The 20,780-nt window shown below is 54.9% G+C and overlaps 1 protein-coding gene across 1 annotated transcript; it reads right to left on the minus strand.

The window, feature by feature from the left end:
* Nucleotides 1-1,745: 1,745 nt before the first annotated feature.
* Nucleotides 1,746-20,181, minus strand: NUAK2 (NUAK family kinase 2). Its single transcript, XM_030302620.1, has 7 exons — nt 19,819-20,181; nt 10,622-10,742; nt 7,962-8,113; nt 7,564-7,629; nt 5,550-5,669; nt 4,843-4,975; nt 1,746-3,907 (listed from the first exon to the last, which is right to left on the minus strand). The coding sequence occupies exons 1-7, from the start codon at nt 20,062-20,064 to the stop codon at nt 2,844-2,846; spliced, it is 1,902 nt and encodes a 633-aa protein (XP_030158480.1). The 5' UTR covers nt 20,065-20,181; the 3' UTR covers nt 1,746-2,843.
* Nucleotides 20,182-20,780: the final 599 nt, after the last annotated feature.

Consider the following 20,780-nt stretch of genomic DNA (forward strand, 5'->3'; position numbering starts at 1 on the left):
CCCGTCTCCCTCCCAGCCCGATCCAGGTTCGATGAGCCCCCAACCCCGCTAAGATTTGGCATCCCGCAGATCTGGATTTGGGTTCTGGTGTTCCCACTTGCTAGCTAGGCGAGTCACTTCGTGTTTTCAAGTCTCGATTTCTTCTGTACATGAGAATGATAAAACTTGCACTGAGTTAACGAGGCCATCGCGAGCATCAAGTAACAGACATAAAGTGCTTGATATATATGTCCTTAATAAACGGTAGCGCAATTATTATCTCTAATTGCAATTCTCTTCCGTCATCCAAACTCCCTGTCGACCTTAGCTGAACTGACAACAATTTTTCTGCTGAATTTTATGTATTTTTATGCATGCCAGCTTGCTGGCCAGTCTGCAACCTCCTTGAGGCTGGGATCTTAAGTGTGGCACCAGGGGCACAGCAGTTCTGTCCTCCACAGAGCTTAGCACACAATAGGGCTGGATTCCAGAATTGAATGAATAAGTGAGCACAGCCAACTCCATAGCTGAACTCCATGCTTCTTGAGGGGGAAAGACGCTCCCTTCTATTTTGCCAGTGTCACCCAGGGTCTCGCCCAGAGCCCCAGCCCTCGGTAGGACCTCCGGGGTGCCAGACCGAAACACCCCCGTTGTAAGCCTATGCACCTTCTTGTTTGCTCTCGCATCGCATCTTGACCCGGTCGTAGCCTTGCCTCCTCCCGCTTCTGGCCCAGACCCAGTGACTGTGCCTGCCCCCCCTCGGATGCAAAGAGGAGACACTAAGGTCCAGATGCTCTACCCCAACAGGACAGGTGTGCCATGCAGCCGGCCAGGACTGGGGATGTTCGGGGGAGGGGGGGTGTCGGGAGCAGCGAATGCCAGCTGCAGCTTGGGCAGGGGGGAGGGAGCCCGCCTGAGCCGGAGCCAGCCGGCTGCCGGCCTGCACTTTGTCCTTATCCTCCCTTTCATCCCGGCCCGCTGAGCCCGGGAGTTTCTCAATGGAGCTGGCGTTTGGGGAATGCTCCGCAGGGGGCCGAGAGGGCTGGCCTACGAGGGGGGCATTCCAAGCATTCTTTATATCCCGGCGGAGTCTGGCGGTGGGGGCCAGAGGGGTAGCAGCCGCGCAGCACTGGAGGAAAGGGGGTTTCTCTGGAGGGAGAGAATAAAGGCAGAGGGGTGGTCTTTAAGCTTGGGGCGGGGGACAGAGGTGGCTGGGGGAGGGGTGGGAGCAGGGCTGTATGATGCAGCAGATTCAGCCCTTCCCTTAGGGCTGAAGTCAAAGAGGAAGAGCAAAGTGGGAACCTCTGTCCAGGGCTCTCCCACCTGTGTGCTCCACAGGCTAGAACCCCGGACGGCCGCAGCACGGGAGCCTTTTGGAACTAAGAGCTGGGCTTTGTTGTTGCGTTTTGGTTTTTTTTTTTCTTTTTTTAATTAAAAAAAAATTATTTATTTTTGAGAGAGAGACAGTGAGAGCAGGGGAAGAAAAGAGAGAGAGGGAGACGCAGAATACGAAGCAGGCTCCAGGCTCCAAGCTGTCAGCACAGAGTCCGACTCGGGGCTCGATCCCACGAACCGTGAGATCATGATCTGAGCCGAAGTCGGTTAGAAGTCGGATGCTCAACCGACTGAGCCACCCAGGCGCCCCTGTGTTTTGCTTTTTTTTAAGCAGGTGCCCCAGTTCCCGCCTATGACAGCCCAGGGGAAATGTGGGTTAAGAGAAGGCTCGAAGGCCTGCACCCCACCTGCCCAAACAGAACAACAGAGGCTATCTTCCAACCACGGTTCTGGTTTTAATGCAGGGGTTCTTTCTAGCCACAGTGGAAGGGAAGAGGGACCATCAGGTAGACAAAATCAGGGCATGGTGGGAGGGAGCCAGAGACCCCCTCCCGGACAGTGCAGTGGGACATGTGATTGATCCCCTCCCCCCATGATCAGTAGGGAATCACTGCAAAAGTATCTCCCTGTTCACAAAACTTACGCATCACAGTGGACTTCCCCAGAACATAGTATTCACATTATTGAAAAGAGCTAGATTCACTTTTTTAAAAACACAGGGCTGAACACATAAAAATAAATAAGGGCATCCCAGGGTCTGGAAAGCCCAGAGCAATAGACACTCCATTCTCAGTAGCAGGAGCAGCTTGGAGGCCAGAGAGGTTCAGAGTCTTCGAGGTCCACGGTGGGGTCCAGGGGAATCTGGGCCCCTTGAGATGAAGTCCGATAGCAGCAGCCTGAGCCTTTTTGAGTCTTTTAGATCCCTAGCAGCGACTCCAGGAGGCTTGGGCCGGGTTTGGAGGACGGGAAAGAGGAGAAAACCTTCGAGGAGATAAAGGTTGGGTTCTCTTACTGTCGAGATAAATAAGGAAGGGTACACGGCAGGAGACCATTCCCAGGACGCCCCAGGCACATTGCGGGGGCGCCACATTCCAGTTTTAGTGGTTGATGGGGATGGGACCTGTATCTGAGGAGTTTCCATCCCCACCTTAGCAGGAAGTCACCACGCACAAAACTTACTGCAAGAAAGGAGACTGGCACTGAGAGAGTGTTCTTTCCTGGTGTCTGTGGCCCTACTGTGTGAACCAGAAGCGGGCAACCCGGACTCTCGGCCGCAGGCCTTCCCCTCCTCCCTCTACTAGCTTCCCCTCTACTCTCTTCTCTGCTCCACAGGGCCAAAGACTTGGAACCCTCAATGCACTTGACTTGCCCACTTCCCGTCCAGCCCTCTCTAGGGCTCAAGTGCAAACCACCTCAGCCTTCCTGGCCGGGATACTAGTCTTAGGAGGCAGGGGCGGTGGTGGTCTCCCCTCAGGGTGCAGCTGCATTTTAGAGCCTACCCAGGATGGGGCGGCACCCCCCCCCCACCCTCAGCTGAGCTTTGAGCAGACCCCCAGTGCCTGTCGGTAGGCCTCTGTCACCTCCTGGCAGTCGGTCAGGGAAAAGCAGCTATCCCCCAGGGGGTCCTGCCACCAGCGCCTCAGGCCTCTGCTTCCAGGGCCCTCTGCGGGGGGCTCCTCAAGCCCCATGAGGTTGTCCACAGACACACAGCCCCGCAGCAGGGGCTCGGGGAGCCGTTCAGGCAAGTCCAGCTGGTCAAATGACTCAGAGGACAGGATGCTGTCCTCACTCATAGCCCCGGAGGGGCGGCTGGCCCGGGCCAGAGGGTGAGGGGAGGCCAGTTCATCCAAGGAGCCGAAGGTGGAGGGGGTTGGGAGCTCCAGGGCTGTGCGGGAGAACTTGCCATTGTGTTTGAGGATGCCTTTGCGATGGAGGGGCAGCCCTGAGGCCTGGGGGGGCTTCTGCTCCTCAGAGTCCCCACTCACAAACACATCGCCGGCGTCCAGGAGCTCCCCAGATTCACTGGGTTCCGGAGAGGAGTAGTAGCCAGATTCCCGCTGCCGAGACTTCTTGAGGATGCCCTTCTTGGGGAGCAGGGGGGCAGCCTGCCCTGGGCTCGCAGGGCCCAGGCTGGGCTCGGGGTCTGCCCTTGCCCCTTCTGACAAGGTTGGTGCCTTCTTCTTGAGAATGCCCTTCGGCAGCTTGAGGTTGCCCCTGCCGGGGCGGAGAGAGGGATCGTCAGCCAGGTCCCCCTGGCGAGACTGGGCCATGTCATTCTCTTTGCGGGACTTCTTGAGCGAATGCTGGCGCTCCAGGCCTGGGGCGATGCTCCCGCCTCCAGGCGCGTGCTGCTTGAAGAAGCTGCAGACCTTGGCCCCATTCTCCAGGAGCGGGCGAGAGGACCGCCGCAGCCAGTCAGCCATGGAGGCCCGGCCAGAGTCGCTGCCAGGGTGCCCGCCCTCGTGCAGAGCCTCCTGCTCCCCCACGCGGGTGGCGTAGCCCCAGTTGACCCACCAGTGACTGGCCACATCCTCCAGGGTGGCTCGGCGGGTGGGGTTCACCATCAACAACCACCGGATCAGGCCACAGGCATCTGGAAGGCAAGAGACAGGGGCTTCAGGCTGGCAGCCACGAGAACGGGCACCCCGCGGCCCCTCTCACTGGTTACCCCCATTTGGGCTAAGGCTTCTCAGTCCTGTGTCAGATATGTCCACTCCCACCTGCGCTCCGTACACGCCACAGCCCACGTGACTCCCCACAGTCTCCAGCTTTCAGGGATTGACTCTGCCCATTTCTTCTTCCATCCCTCGACCCCCCAGGACCCCGGCCCCTTCTTAAAAAAAATTTTTTTTAATGTTTATTTTTGAGAGAGACAGTGTGTGTGTGTGTGTGTGTGTGTGTGTGTGAGCAGGGGAGGGACAGAGAGAGAGGGAGACTCAGAATCCAAAGCAGGCTCCAGGCTCTGAGCTGTCAGCACAGAGCCCGACGCGGGGCTCGAACTCACAGACCGTGAGATCATGACCTGAGCCGAAGTCGGACACTTAACCGACTGAGCCACCCAGGCGCCCCCTGGCCCCTTCTTTAGCCTTGTTGTACGTTAGTGTATTCTCCTTCTCTTGGCTGAATGCGACCCTGAGGGTAGAGACTGTGCTCAAGAGGAAACCAAGGTTCTCACACCCTGCTTCCTGCCTTCTCCACTGGGTGTGAAAGGACAAAGAGACTTCCAAGGATGAGGACTCAAGCAGGTGGAAATGAGGAAACTGCAGCAAAGACGGTCCAAGTTCAACCACCAGAAGCCCTTCCCAAATAGGATATAGCATCTCACAAAGGAGAGAAGAGATACCCCTTCCTTCTCAGAGGTCACAGACCCTGGAGGCAGAGAGACGACAGCAGGAGGGGGTGGTGAGGAGCTACCCCCATCGACAGTGGGTCATCTTCTTTCCTTCCCTGCCCCCACTTGGTTCCTGCCTCAGGAGCTAGGGAAGGACACACGGGGCCTGGATGAGAACACCCACGCCTCTCACTCACCAGAGGGTTTAAGCGGCTCCCTGTAGGACCCGTTGCTGATCTGTTTCACCAGCGTCTTATGGTCCTGCCCATCAAAGGGCATGGTGCCATGGACCAGGATGTACAGAAGGACACCCAAGGACCAGCTGTCCACCTGAGGGAGGGCGGGCGAGAGACAGGGAGAGTGTCAGCAAGGATGCCCGCATGCCCCAGGCTGGTGGGCTTGTGGCGACACCAGAGAAGAAAGGGGTACACGCTGGAGAACTCAGGGGCTGGGGCACCTGAGGACCACCTCCTTCTAGTAGTACCCAGGAGCAAAGCTGGTGACACTGTAGAAGGGACTGAGGTTCGTGAGGAAAGGTGTGGTCAATTGCCTGCCCTTGGGAGGGGCAGCCACAGACCAGAGCAGTGGTGAGGTCACCCTTCTGGGCTAGGATGGGGTGGTTGTGAGAGCGCCCGCCTCTCCAGGGCGTCTGGGTGGGTGCCAGGAAAGAGAACGGGAACCCGGAGGGTGAGGGGGCACAGAACCAGACCAGGGGTCAGGAGACATAAGTTCTTGTCCCAGTTTTACTGCTCTTGTGAGGACCTGGCAAGTCACTGAAGGGTAGGGGGCTGAGCTTTGGGCTCTGGAAGGAGGGAAGAAGCTGGAAAGCTAGCCCACCCCTCTGAGAGGATCTAGAGCCACAGGGGGTGCCGAGGCAGGCCGTGGGTGGAGAGTAGAGACTCACCTCTGGGCCCGTGTAGGGTTTCCCGTTGACGATCTCAGGTGAGGCGTACAGGGGGCTCCCACAGAACGTCTGCAGGAACTCGCCCTGGCGGTAGAGGTTGGAGAGCCCAAAGTCTGCAATCTGTAGGGTCGGGTCAAACACAGGTGGGGGTCATACCAAGGCCTGGATTGTTCTGCAGCTCTTAGCCTGCCCCTCTCCCGATCCCAGGGAAACCCCGGCCCTCGCAGGAGGAAAGCGTGCCCATGCCCCCTGCCCCCTGAGCACAGCTCAGGCCCTGCAAGAGACAGCCTTGCGGAGGTCATGTCCATGAGGAATGCCTAGGTGTGTGGGGCCTCCAGGGTCCTCAATGTTCCCCAGGCCCCTTTGCTCATGCTGTACCCCACTCCAGGGATGCACTCTCCTGCCTATAAACGTCCTTCTGACCTGGCAAGCCCACCTCCCCTGACACCTCCTTTTCGCACAAAGCCCAATGGCTGGCTGTAGTCCCTGCTCATCAGTCTTCCTCCTCATACTGTCCTGTCAGTATGTCCCCCGTGCTCACCTCCTTCTGCCCCTCCCCCTCTTGCAGCTCTTCGCACAGGTGTGACCCATGGATGGGACTCAACAGACAACTACTAACTGAAGGAAGGGTCTACCAGATGTACGGAGAGAATCAACTTCTCATGCCAACGCCATGGCCCTCAGAAGCAAGCCAGCCCCATCAGTGACTACCACGTGAGGCCTGGCCTGCCCTTCCTAACAGAGGGCTCATCTCTGCCCAGATCCGGGTGGGAACATAGTGGCAGGAGCCTGGGGTCAGCCCAGTAGAGCTAAGAAGCAAGAGCGAAGTCAGAACAAAGATCAGAGCTGTGGTCAGAGCTCAGGAAAAGGAATCTTCTCCCAGGACTCCCTGAGCCATCTGATACTGCGGGCTTGAGAGGCCCCAAGCCCGTCTTCTTACTTCCCAGGGAGACCCTTTCCCCTAACTGTCCTCAGATACAAGCAGAGGCCAATGCCCTGCTTCTCCTGGCCTCTTCACCCCCAGCAGAGGGTCATGTGTGCCCAGGGTGGGGAGGGGCTGTTTATGAAGCTCTGGCTTCTTCATTTATAGTTTTATTGGCCTCTTATCGAGCAGTTACCATTTGAAGCCCATAAAGACGCAGATGATTGGTACAGATGGGAAGGTTCGTGCCTGTCTGGTTACGTGAGTTTACTGGCTCTGGCTCCCCTCCCCCTGCTTAGCATCAAAGAAAGCCCCACCCGGCTCCAGGAATTGGCTGGGTAAGGGGAATGAACTCAGTGCCAGGGTGCTTCAGGGCATGAGTTCAAGGGTCACGGAAGGGAAGGGACTGTGTCCTGGGTTCAGGAAGATTCTGAGGAGTGTCCGAGTGCAGGATCAAAGCCCTCCCAGGTACCTGCAGGGGTCAGCGCTTGCCATTTCCCCCTTCTAGCCCCGAGAGCTGAGCTTATCTCATCAGCATGAACCTCTCAGACCTAAGCTTAACCACTCAGGCATGGGAATTCAGAAGCTGCAGGGGGCAGAAAGCTGGTGCCGGGATGCGTGGTCTATGGAGAAAAGTACCAAAGGGCTACCCAACTGCGACAGATTAATGTGCGTGTGCATGTGCACATGTGTGTGCGTGCAGGCAGGTGGGGAGAACTCGGGCTGTGACCCTCTCTCCCTGCCAGTCCCAAGGTTATGTGCAAAGGCTGATCCTGGATCTCGACTCCAGTTAGCCTTATGGACGTCAAGAGCACTGGCTGAGGAGTCAGAAGACTTTGGTTCTAGCCCAGGCTCAGCCACTCCCTTGCCATGGGATCTTGAGTAAGTCACCGCTTATCTTGAGGCCTCAGTTTTTCATCCATAAAAAGAGGTACTGGAAAGGATGACGGCTGAGTTCTCTACTGCTACCAACATCTAAGTCTCAGCTTTGCTCAACTCCTTCTGGAGTCCCCTAAGCACTTAGAGATAAACACTTGGCAGAAAGGCTGTGGTGGGGTAGGGAAGCTGCTGGAAACAAGTAGCGGGGCTCACCTTAATATTTCCATTGGCATCTAAGAGGATATTCTCCAGCTTGAGATCACGGTGGACAACCCCATTCTGAAAGAGAAAGGGCAGAAGGATGGTCAGGGAGAGGTCGCCACGGAGGGACAGGACGACACGAAGGCCTCGCCTGGAAAGTGAGGTAAACACAAAGGGGGCCAAGTTGGGGGAGCACAGGCAGGCGAGGGATACCCATCTCACTGGAACACGGCGCAACAGACCCAGGCCCCTCCACTCCCGAGGGAGTCAGCCAGAGACGCCAACAGCCCCGAGGCCCAGAGTCCAGATGGAATTTTGCCTCTGTTTCTGTCTCCCTGCGGGATCCTGGAGGGGTCACGGAATCTCTCTGGCTCAAACCAGCCCTGGAGAACCGGCAGGAGGTCGCTCACCTGGTGGCAATAGTGCACGGCCGAGACGATCTGCCGGAAGAAATGGCGGGCGTCCTGCTCGCTGAGCCGCTGCCGCTCACTGATGTAGTCGTACAGGTCGCCCCGGCTGGCGTACTCCATGACGATCACAATCTTGCTGCTGTTCTCAAACACTGGGGCAGAGCAAGGCAGGAACGTGAGGTCCCTCCAGAGTACACTGTTCACCACTGGAGGAGTGGGGGGTCACACACGCCTCCCTGGCCCCAAACCAGACAGGACCTTTGTCCAGGGATGTCTGCCAACGGGACGGGACAGTGGCAGGTAAGAGCAGGAAAAGGGGCCTCTAAAGCTCCCACCATCTTCCAGGAACCACGAGGTAAGGCCAAGGGAACTGGCTTAGCCTCCTTCTCTTGGGAAGTTCAGGCTTTGGAGGAATCTTAAAACTACCCTGCAAATTTCCCAGGAAGGCAGGAATCAATGGATGAGAATGAAAAGTCAGGTTCTCTGCCTCAAAATCTGGTACTGTTTGGCCTTATGACCACGGGCAAATCTCTTCTAGATACATCAGTAAGAGTACAGGTTTGGGGTTTGAATCCTGGCCCCATCACTTATTAGCGGGGTGACTTTGGCCAGTTTTTCAACCAGGGTGCCTCAATTTCCTCATCTGAAGAGTAGGATATAATGGCAACCTCACAGGACTGGGTAAGAAATAGATGAAAGTCAGTGATAGCTCTGGGGCTGGCTGAGCAGGTGGGCGTAGGGTCTGATATAGAAACAAGCACTCGATAAATCGTACCTACTGTCATAGTTACGATCAGTATCCTCGCGCATAAACTTGAAAAATAATTCCCATAATAATGTTTGCCTTGAGGATCAGAAGAGGGATAAAAAGGGATAGGAAGGTGGCTTGTGAACGACACAGTACCATGGAAAGCGGAGATAAGATATCTATTACCCTCAGCATCTTTGACTTCCTGGCAATCAGCCTCCCCCAAGCTCACGTGCCACTCAGGCTTCGCCCTGGCTCTAGCCGCCTGGAAAGGTAGGGAAGGACTGGTTCACCAAACTGGCCCTTTGGCTGGGTACGTGTCAGAGCATGTATGTCCGTGACATTGCATCTTTGTGTCGAACGAGTCCTAGGAGTTTGGCATGCCCAGCCAGCCCCAGAGGCACTGTTGTCTAGCCTGTGACAAGGAGCTGAGAGAGCAGGCTTCTCCCAAGAGGGATCCCAGGTGCCAGGCTATTGGATACATGGCCAGGAGCCAGCAGGATTGTGCTTTTCTTCCACTCGCACATGAGTGCGTGGACCTGACGCATGGTGGCCCAATCTCCCGGGGCCGGGGGGCGGTACCTAGATGAGATCCTACTGCTGTGGTTCTCCATATGTCTGTAAGGGTGCGTACAATCTTCGTGTCGTGAAACTGGAGGTCAAGAGCCAGCCAGAGTACATCCTGGAGAGCAGCTAGATTCCAAAGACTGGAGCCTTCCCCTGGTTCACATCTCCCGGAGACTGGCAGGGGACGAATGGGGTGGAGGGGCCTGCCTGTCACACAGTAACTGTGACACCCCTACGATCGCGGAATCTGAGGTGCAGGCAAGTCCACAGCCTAAGCTTCAAGACTCAGTTCCCAGACGTAGCTGGAGGTATGGGGGTGGGGGAGAATTCACACACACACACTCTCTCTGCCCAATCACCAAGCTCCACCTGGCTTAACCAATACTCTGTCATCTACCCACTCTTCCCTGGGGGAAATACACAGAGATACAATTAGCCTCCTCAGCCATTTGCCCGGGATCCCTGTGGGACAGGCTCAGGCCACGGGGCCGTGTCGGTGGCTCTGCTCTTAGTCTTTCCACGAACAGAACCCAAGAGAGGAGACTTCTGTCTTACTTCCCACCAGGAATATTCAGACAGAGGGCAAAGCCGCAGGCTTCCCTCCCTCCCTCCCTCCCTCCCTCCCTCCCGCTGCTACTGTTATGGCTGGTTTCTCATCTAACCGATATTATGTAAAGGCTGGAAGCAGACAGGTGTGCGTGGGAGGGCGCTCCCCCTCTTTTACTCATCACTCTCTCTTGCTCACTTTGTTGTCTGGGTCACAGGGAGCAGGGCAGATGGAGTAGAAAGCCGGCACTGATGTCAGAGCAAGAGGAGGCTAAGAAAGATGAGAAAAGGTAGGAGCCGGCCCCATGGCAGGAATGGTTCAGAGCCCAGGTCAGATTCTAGGAGGCCGGCTCTTGGGACGTGTGAAGGATAACAACCACGCACCCGAGACAGGTGCAGGTCTCTCCGTTCGTTCCAGCCTCCCCCAGGACGCTAAGGATCTCATCGGGTTGGGGAGGTAGTGTTCAATTATGGAAAACCCAAGAATAACAACAAGAAAGCCTACAGTCCACGGAGTTCCTCCCGTGAGCTAAGTACACAGTGACATTTAATTTGATCTTTGCAACTACCCTGTGATGTAGGTGGGACTGTCCCGGTCTACACATGAGGAACTGAGGTCCACCCAGAGCCTAATTAAATTAGTTGCCCAAAGTCATAGAGCTGGGTTTCAAATCCACCTTTTGTCCAACTCTAAAATCTGGGTCTTTTCCACTTCTTTGTGTCCTGTTCTGACTGCTCCTACACACACACACACACACACACACACACACACACTGCTTCAAATGCCCTGCTTCTGTACCTTCGTGGATGGCAATGATGTGGGGGTGGTTGAGTGATGACATGATCTCAATCTCTCGCCGAATGTGCATCAAGTCTTGCTCATCTTTGATTCTGTCTTTCCGGATTGACTTGATGGCCACCTGGGAACAGAGAATGCAGGAGACTGAGGAGAAGGTTTTGGCAGATAAAGGCATCCGTGGATATTCTGGGAGTGCTGCCCCTGGCCACCTGCCGCTGCTAGAAGTCCACAGCGTGCACCCAGGGAAGCCATTCCATCCCTCACCAGGGCAGGTGACAGAGAGGCTGGAGAGCACCTTCCCTAGAGAAGGTTTAAACCTGGGTCGGGTGCAGTCTACACAGCAGGGAGGCGTAGGGGCCAATGACCTCACCCAGAGTCCACAGATGAACAAGGAAAGTACAGCCTGCATCTGTAAGGCCCATGCTTTGTGATTTACGAAGCAAATTTACCATACGGCGCCATGATTACGATGGGGCTGGTTTTGCTCAGCACTGGATCCCTGAGGCCACGCGTCGTGCCTGGCACACAGTAGGCACCGAATAAGTGTGTGTTGCATTAGTAAGTACACTGGCCCTCCCAACAGTCCTGAGAGGCAGGCACAGAGTTTCATCGTCCTCATATATAGGTGGAGAAAACCGGTACCCAGAGAGGTGAAATGACCTGTTCAAAGTCATATTAGTTACTAACGGGCATAAGCACGAATGAACTTTGAAACCATAATGCTAAGTGAAAGAAGCCAGACGCACAAGTGCAAATGTTCAATTCTCCTTATACGAGGTAACCAGAATAGGCACGCGCACAGGACAGCAAGTAGACTAGAGATTACCAGGGTGGGGGATGGCAGAGGTCGGGGTAGAGGCGGGGGCGGCCGGGAGCTTATTGTTTAATGTGTCCGAAGCTTCTGTCTGGGGTGATGAAAAGATTTTGGAAACGGATAATGCTGATGGTTGCACAACACTGTCATTGTGCCTAACAGGTCACTGAGCTGCAAATTATATGTTCTGTATATTTTTCCACACACACACACAAAATTATCAAAAAAACACCCATCCCTTCAGTCGAGGGCAGGAATGTCCCTCTCCTAGCAACAAACAAACAAGACAGCGTCCTCTGGTCCTGGCTATCTCCGCTGCAAAGGTGAAAACACCATATAAGGAGTCAGCCCTCGGGCTGGTAAGTGCGGTGGGTTCAGGAAGGGCGGAGGCAACAGGAAATGGAGAAAGAAGTGCCAGATGCCATCGCTGGTAAGCAGGACTCTTAGCCGCTGAGGAGTCTCTGTCCTTTCCCTGCTCTGTTCCACTCAGCAGCCGCAGAGACAGAAAGAGGAGAGGGACAAGGGCCCTTCCGTGTGTGCAGATGGCTCGGGCCTGGGGAGCGCCAGGGGAGTGGGGGGGTGGGGAGACCTCCTCCGGGCTCTTGTCTCTTGTCGCTGTCCCCAAGGGAGCAAGTCCCGCCCCGCTCCGGGCCTGGGTTTTCTTTTCTGTGACACACAGGCTGAACTAACAAGTGTGAGGTGCGTTCCTGCTCTCAAGCTGTGAGATGAGCTGTCCAAACGTGGTTGGGGAGGGTGGGGGGGAAGTGGTGGTGGCTCGGGCGCTGGGCAGGGGCCCGGGAGGGCTGTCACGGGGCTGGTCAGCTCCTGACAAGTCCTGTCCCAGGACACCAATGGTAAATTCAGGACTTCCTTTTCGGGGGGGCGGGGGGGAGGTGGACACGTTGTGAAAAAATCTGAAGGCACAGACCGAGGTAAACTGCTCCCCATTCAATTTCCCGGGAGGGTTCGCCTCCCCTCAAGGTTCAAAAGGAGACAGGGAGAAAAAGGAAACCAAGCTCCAGGGGAGGGGCCTCTAATCCACCCTTTCACAGGGCTCTGGAGGCAGACAATGGCTTCCGGCTCGCAGGCACAGTGGCCGAGCGGGCCTGCGCTCCCCATCGGACAAGAATGCGGAACAGCCTTAATCCCATAAGGGGAGCTGCGCACAATGGCCAGGCCCGGTCACCCCGGCAACGGGCCAGGGATGGCGTGCCCTCCGCCCCTCTCCTCCCCTGGAGCTGCATCCTTGAAAGAGGGGAGGCCCAGCTCTTGTGCCCTCCCGGAGCAGAGCAGGGAGGACAATGGCAGCAGGAGGGACCTGTCGCCAGGGAGCCTCGTCCCCAAGATACGGGAGAGGCCCCCGCTGCAGCTGCCGGGGACAGGGCTGCACCTCAGCGCCTTTCTTTGCGACCCGCCCCCGCTTCTGCTCCAAACCACCCTGATGAGCCAAGCAGAAAAATCTCTGGCTGAGAATTGAACAGAGGGGTGGGGATGGGGAGGTGAGGGCCTGAATCCTCCTCCAACTATGAGGAGTCAACTTGCAGAATCATTCTTGCACACCCTTCTCTCCATACCTTTCTCTCCCTGAAGGGGAGATTTTACGGACTAGTTCTTTTCTAAACTTCCTTGTTTTAAAAATCAGACAGTAGATAAAAGTCGTATGAGCTCTTCAGATAAAGGGCCTTAAGTATTGTGTTAATAGACAGTAAAAGAAAAATCACATAAAAATCACACAACTAGTAATGAAACAAATAGTTGAGAGCTTAAGATGCACATATATGTAAGAACTAGGCATATTACAACTGTACACACAAACCTATACAAGGAGATAAATCATTACAGGCTTAGGGGGGGAGAGACCTAACAAAGATAAAGCCTAAAAGAAATGAGGTTCCTGGCGCGCCTGGGTGGCTCAGTCGGTTGAGCGTCCGACTTGGGCTCGGGTCATGATCTCAAGGTTCGTGAGTTCGAGCCCCGCGTCGGGCTCTGGACTGACAGCTCAGAGCCTGGAGCCTATTTCAATTCTGTGTCTCCCTGTGTCTGCCCCTCCGCTGCTCTCACTCCGTCTCTTGCATTGTCTCAAAAATAAATAAACATTAAAAAACCTTTTTTAAAAGAAATGAGGTCCCCCCCCAAAAAAAGGGGTCTGAGCAGCGGTAGGAATCCCTGAGTGATTCTGAGAGAGAACACAGAAGTTGAGCCCCAAGATCCATTTCTTTCAACTCTGGAAGTCTAGGATTCCAACTCAGAGTTGTTCATCCTCAGTGAACAGTTCCATTCTTCCGCAAGCCCACTCGGGCCTTGAGGGCCAGGTCAAAGACCCCCGTGACACCACCACCTCCCTCCACCTCAAGTTATCCCCATTAGGTCCTAGGAGACTACAGCTTGGTTAGCACTTCCTATGAAGGAAACAAGGTAAGTCATCAGGCCTCCAAGCAGAGCGATGTGTCACTGCCCTGGTAGGGCTGGGCCACTCTTCCCCAACCTATCCCTGCCCCACAGGACAGGCCCCTAGCCATGTGCTGTCTAGCTTGTCATAGTAAAGAAGATGCAGCAACAGCTCAGGCCTAGAAGGAGCTCGGCATCCAGAAAGCATTCAACAACTGTTTACTGGTGAACATAAATCACAAATAAATAGTTATTGGCTAAGTCATCGGGCTGATCCCTGACTGATGTGACCAGTGCCCAGATAGGATTTTCTGCCCTTCTTCCATGGGTGGAGAGTCAGTCTCAGTTACAAGGACTAATTTGAGGGACCTTTGTTCTGATCTGCAAGTTGGTTGAGCAACCATTCTCTAGAATTAAAACAAACTAGAGCCAAGGAGGAGGGTAACAATTGCTGAATGGATCACCCAGAGGTAGGCAGGCCACATGCCTGGAGATAATCCTGGTTCATCCTGGTATAATTATTAATAGAGCCCCTTTTACTCCCAAAGTACCTGAGTTTAGATGACATGTTATGTCGCCACCCTACTCAGAGGGGGCAGGAAACCCAGGCGCAACAATTATGTGATAATGTAAATGTGAGTGCCAGATCAGGTATCTGATCCTTATTTGTCCCTACGGCACCACGCAACTCAAGACAAGTCACTTAAATGAGCTGGTTAACAGTGTGGCTAGTTTTAATGTCCTCATCTGAAAACTGAAAGGGCATTTATTTATTCCTCAAACATCTGCTAAAAATTACTATGTGCCTGGTGCTATGCTAGGTGTTAGAGATTTAGACAAAATATGGATAGTCCCTGCAACCAAGGCCCTCAGCCCAAGGGGAGGACTGGTAATTAAATCCATGCCAGTCTAGTGTGACGAACAGGACAGTTGAGGTCCCTGCCTGCCCAGGGGCTCCAGGAGTGCAGACAAGAGTTTTCTTTGCCTGGGGGAACAGGGAAAACCATCTCTGGGAGAAAACTTTGTTTTCGCTCTTAAAGGATGAGTGGGGTTTGCCAAGCCAGGGGGAGCAGGGGGTGGTAAGGTAGGGAGGGGCAACAGAGCATTATAGGCAGAGAGAAAGATTTGTGCGAAGGCCAGAATGAAAGGAACCATTCATGAATTGGTACATCAGGACCTCTAAGCTCCCTTCCAAATTGTAGCATTTTCCGCTAAGGTTCTTCAGAAATGGGTCACCAGCTACTATGCCAGGAAGGTTCTGGCCAAAGATTGTTGTAACGGGTTTATTTCGATGCCCTAGGCTAGATCTGTGTGAATCTGCCTGGGCAAAAAGTCCTACAGATGCTGGCCCACATTGCGAAGGGAGCAGGACTTATTCCCCACCCCCCACCCCATTTTGCAAATGGCAAACACTGAAGTCCAAAAAGGCACACTACTCTTCCAAGGTTCCCTGACGCACCGAGGCGGGATTACAGTGCAAGATGGAAGTGTTGCCTGCAGAAGCGGAGTTCTCAGAAGACAAAATTTCCCTGCAGGTGCCCTGCCCTGCCTCTAGCTCCCTGCTTCCCACCCCTGGAGAAGGGAATGCCTCGCACCCTGCCTTGGGCCCGTGCAGCGCCACCAGCAGCCCCGTCCCACTTAGAGACACACAGACCTGCCGGGGACATGCGAGTTGGGGACATGCGAGTTGGGGCTCCGGTGGTTAAGCACCGCCTCCCCTGCAGGAACCCAGATCAGGAATAATCTGGATGTAGGAGAGGATGGCTGAAAGGCCTTAGAAAAAGAAGATGTGCAGGTGCTGATCCCCGGTCCTGGGAGAAAGGATGCAAGCTGGGCATCTCCGGTCATGGCTATCACCAGGAGTTGGAGCCAAGATCCTCGACTCCTCTCTGGCCTTGCACGGAGCAGCTGCCATCTGGGAGGTGGGGCAAGGAGCTGGAGGATGACCTATTTAGATAACGGAGGGGAGGTTAGGCCGGGCTGGGCCGGCCTGAGCAGAGCGGGGATGGGTCTGGGGGTGGCTCACCATCTCACCAAGCCTGCCAGAGAACCAGGCAGGGAGCAGGAAAGGGCTCTAGGAACGAAGGGAGCCTGAGCCGCCTCCCCTGAACCCCACGCCGCGCCCGCCCCCTCCTCGCCACCCTCCTGCCCACTCTGCCAGGTTGCCAGGCAAGGCGCTTCCCTGCTCAGCCCTCTTGTGTGGTTTGGCCAAAGCCCAAGGACAAGAGTCGCCTGCAGCCGGAGCCTCCCTCCCTGCTGCTGAGCAGGGAGGTGCAGGAGAAGCTGGGAGGGCAGCGTCACGCAGAAGAGGCCTTTGGCAGCCGGCCAGGCAGAGCCTTCCTCTGGGAGCTGGGGCCAAAGGAGAGGGCTCTGAACAAAGCAAAGACCAAAGTAGTTTGGCTTAGGAAAGCTCAGCACAACCCCTTCTCTCGCTCAGGGCAGGACAGACCCAGGATGGGGTATCCCAGGAGAGGGGAGGGCCAAGCAAAGCCAGCCTGGCTGGGATAATGACACTGTGTGTGTGTCAGCTGCCGTGCTGAGCATTTTACATACATTATCTCATGTAATCTTCTGAGAACTCCACGAGGCAGGAATTATTATAATCCCCGCTACAGGGTCTGATTCCTTCATTGGCAGATGAGGAAACGGAGATGCAGAGAGGTCACATAGCTGGTAAGCGAGAGAGTCCGAATTGGAGCCCTTACGGTCTGAGTCTGAGCTGCCCAGCCTTCCCGACGAGGTAAAAACCAGGAATGTAGAGTGGTCCACCCATTCGGGATCCCTCGACATAGTTAGCATGTGTGGGGGTGGGAGTTAGCTCCCAGTGACTGTTCCCACCCTCAGCACCGCCTGGAGCTCTGGGAAAGGTGGCCCGGGCTAGCTGTTGGAATGACAAAGCACAAGGAGGGAAGCCCGGGCTCAGCTCAAGGCAACTCCAAGTCCAAGACTCCTTGTTGGCCATCCATGGCCTGGGGTGGTCAAGTCAGGAGCCCGCGTCGCCGGCATGCCATTAACCAGCCACAGGACAAACCCCATCGTCTCTCTGGGCCTCAGTTTCCCCAACTGTCAATGAAGGAATCAGACCAGCCCAGTCATTTGCAAACATTTTGAAACGCCCTGCAGCAGTCCAATATATAGAAGACACAGAAGCATCTCTGTCCCAGATCGCTATCCACTTGGACTCCCCTAATGCTCCTCGTGGCACCCCTTGGAGAGAAGACTGCCATGCAGATCACCCCAAAGGCTCTACCATTCCAGGGACCCACAGCAGGTGTTTTTCTTTTGAGGGGAGGGGTGGTAAGGGGAACTGGAAGAGTCACAGGAGGAAATGTCATTTGGATACCAGGAATGTGGTCAGAGACTAGAAGATCCAGGGCAAATATTTGTTTTTCCTTTGATGCCCTCCTGGAGTAGCCATTAGTCCTGCCCACCCACCCCTTCCTCTGGAGGTCCCATCTGGCCCCTGATAATCTCATCTAAGTAGGCTGGGAAGGGGAAGTACGCTAGAAAGGTAGAGAGAATATTGGGATGGGAGTCACCCAGCAGGCTTTTCTCTGAATCCAGTCCCCACCAACAGCCTCTGTTGAATTGCCTCAGTTCAATGAACTGAGCCATTCCGGTGTCCTTCTCCCTCACAGAAGATCCTGAGGCACCAGGTCAGTCTCTCTCTCTCTCTTTTTTAATGTTTATTTACTTTTGAGAGAGAGAGAGAGAGAGAGAGAGAGAGAGCATGAGTGGGGGAGGGGTAGAGAGAGAGGGAGACCCAGAATCCGAAGCAGGCTCCAGGGTCCGAGCTGTCAGCACAGAGCCCCACGCGGGGCTCGAACTCACAAACTGTGAGATCATGACCTGAGCCAAAGTCGGATGCTCAATCGACTGAGCCACCCAGGCGCCCCAAGGTCAGTCTCTCTTAAGGGAGGACAGTGAAGAGGCAGGGATGGGGGTGGAGTGGGGAAGACAGCTCCTCTCCAGAACTCAGAAATCACTAGCACAGCAGGCAGCTCTCCTCCAAGGAAGAGGGAGACCCTGAGCACATTCCCAGTAGAAGTACAAAGTGGTCTGTCGATTAGGGAAGTTCAGGGCAGACCCCGTTCCTACTGACCTTGGGCCCCTGCGGGAGGCCAGGGAGTACCTTCTGAATTCTCTCTGTTCTGATGTCATAAGGGCTGGAATCCCTGCTTCAGCCAATGAGGTTTGAAAACTGAAAGCTGGTTTATCTCATTCCAGAATCAATGACATCAATCTCTCTCTCTCTCTCTCTTTCTCTCTCTCTCTCTCTCTCTCTCTCTCACACACACACACACACACAGGTGCACATACAGTGACCCAGGTCAAGAGTCTGATGGGATCTCAACTTCAATCTCAGTTTCCCAGTTTCTGGGCCACCCCAGTCCCCCAGCCCAGCCTGTCTTTCAACAAGAGGCACATGCTACGAGCAGCTATTTTCCAGCTGAGCGCCTGACAAAGCCTGAGCCCAGTGGTCTCAAGCCTGGAGCCTCACCGGGCCCTCACACTTTATAGAAAGAGAAAGAGAAAAGGAAAGCCAGGAAGTACATGATTGCCCAATAGCTGTAACCTGGCAGCAGGCAACTGGGGACAGTGCCAGGCCCTAGCAGGAAAAACATACTCGGTCCTATTGATGAGGCCATAATCCACTCCCTTTCTCCAGCATCCACTCTCCTTCACCAATGAAATGACTTCTTGAATTTCAAACCAGTTTCTGGCTGCAAAAGCAAACAATCTGGGGAGGTGACTGCTCCCACAGCCAATAGGGTAAACCACGGACACACAGACAAACACACACACATGCATGTCTCATAACCAGTACCCATTTGAAGGTGGCAAAACAGTCAGTCCCTAGATCACCTGCCCTAAAAACCTTGCTAGAAATGCAAGTTATCTGGCCCCGTCCTAGACCTCTGGAATAAAATCCTCTGCAAGTGGAACCAAAGAATAAGTATTTTAAAAGAAGCACTCCAGGTGATTCCTATGCATGTTAAGTGCAAGTTTGTTAACTCACTTTTGGCAAATTTGCTACCCTTTCAGGGCTTGCCTTTCCGGATATAAGTATCAGTTCTGACTGCAGTTTCTATGTATCAGGATCGATTTAAATTCACGTCTGTATCTCATTCAATTCTAATAGCAACTTGTGAGGGAGGCTGTGGGGTTTTGTTTGTTTTCGCAGAAGGGGAAACTGAGTATAGAGATAAGTTGCTCAAGGTCTCACAGATTACTACTATTTCTATTGCCTATACCCGCCCCTCTCGTAAATTAACTAGACAGGTTTCTGAAAAGGCCTCTCACCCAAAGGTATCTTGGGGCACAGTAGACTTTGCACCAGAGCCTTGTTTCACATTTCCCAGAATAAAAAACGCATCCTAATGAAACTCTGAGTCAATTTTAGAGCTGGAAAGGACCGAAGTGTCAAGCTTACTTCCCACCCATCCCAGTGCAGAACCCCACGGTATGCTGGGCTGCCAGATTATAAGAACTGAGTTGAGAAACTGGACCTCATACATTCATTCAACCACACACTCATTTACTAAACCCATCCTATGATCTGGCACCTTCTACTTCCTCTTCCCATTCCACTCTTTTGGACAGTCTGCTCCAAGTAAAATTCAACGTAAGTCTCATCTTCTTTGGGGAGTTTTCTCATCTCAAGACAGGGCACTATCCCTAGGCACCCTGCCTCAACCGTCCTCCTCACTTACTGGGCAATCATCGTATGCTGGCTAGTGTTGGGATCCCCAGGTCTACGACCATTGTCCCTACAATCACGGGCAGACATATCTGCAATGGATACCCCAGGCCCCCGCCCCCACTACACACGCGCGCGCGCGCGCGCAACCTCAGCATGGCCAAGACTAAATGCTGGCCATCCCCCCGCCCCGAGGAAGGCACTAGCCCCTGGCCCAGCCTCCATCCCTCACCGCCCGCGGACAAGTCCCAAGCCCGCCCGCCCGGCCGCGCCGCGAGAGGGAGCCGCACTTACCAAGCGCCCCGAGCTCTCCCGCGCCTTCTTCACCTTCCCGTAAGTTCCCTTGCCAAGGGTCTCGAGGAACTCGTAGCGGTGGCGCAGGTTGTGCTTGTGGTGGTGCCGCTTCACTGCCTGCTTCTTCATCTGGGGCTTGGGCGACTTGATGAGCCTGTCGGGCAGGGGCCGGGCAAGCTCGGTGGCCGGGGCGGTGGCGGCCGAAGGAGCCGGGCCGGGCCGCCGGGGCAAAGCCAACGGCTCCATGGCGGCCGGATGGTGAGCGAGGGCGGAGGGGGAACGTGCTGCGAGGGGAGAGGTAGAGCCCGGGGCACACGTCCCGCACCAGGGCTGGGAACTCACAGCAGCAGCAGAACGCGCGGCAAGTCGCCGCGTTCCAAGTTGTTATAAACGCTTCGAGCCGGAGGCCCTGGCCACGCCCCCCCGCGCGTCCATTGGCCTGCTCGCCGGCTGTGCGTGACCAGGACGTCCCGCATTGGCTCTCCCGGGCCTCCGGCCCCGGCTCCTCCCCCAGTCGAGGCCGGGAAAGGTGTCAAGGGAGCCCCGCCCACCTGGGCCCCGGAGGGACACGCACCGGGGATAGGGGACATCAGTGGGTACTACTGGGATCTGGAACTTTTGAAGGGCCCTGGAACTGCTCCTGCTTCCGAGTGGCACCCTGTCCTAGTTACAGCCACCTGTTGTCCTTCCACTGTACTGTGTTCTCTGTGACGAAGGGGCAATCTGACAGTTCTAGATGTCACCAAAGTATTTCTCCATCTGAGTACTTTGCATCTCTCAAGCCAAAAGTCTATGAAGTCACTGGATCACTTCTTTAAGACTATAAGGGGGGGAGAGGGAATGGAGAGGGATGGAGACTGAATCCAGCCAAGTGGGAGGGCTAGTGGAGAGCTGTTCCGGGGTTCTCACTTCACCTGTCTTCAGTTAGATCTACCTTGATTGGATCCCAGAAACGTGGTTCT

This window comes from Lynx canadensis, chromosome F1 (genome assembly GCF_007474595.2).
Source record: "Lynx canadensis isolate LIC74 chromosome F1, mLynCan4.pri.v2, whole genome shotgun sequence".
Classification (NCBI taxonomy): Eukaryota; Metazoa; Chordata; class Mammalia; order Carnivora; family Felidae; genus Lynx; species Lynx canadensis.

Bases quoted from the DNA above. Each gene is read 5' to 3' on its own strand.
- NUAK2 (XM_030302620.1), bottom strand. From the start codon at position 20,064: ATGGAGCCGTTGGCTTTGCCCCGGCGGCCCGGCCCGGCTCCTTCGGCC. The intron at 10,743-19,818 runs GTAAGTGCGGCT...CTCTGTTCCCAG, and splicing joins GGGAGAGCTCGGGGCGCTTG to GTGGCCATCAAGTCAATCCG. The intron at 7,630-7,961 runs GTGAGCGACCTC...TTTCTCTTTCAG, and splicing joins CCGTGCACTATTGCCACCAG to AATGGGGTTGTCCACCGTGA.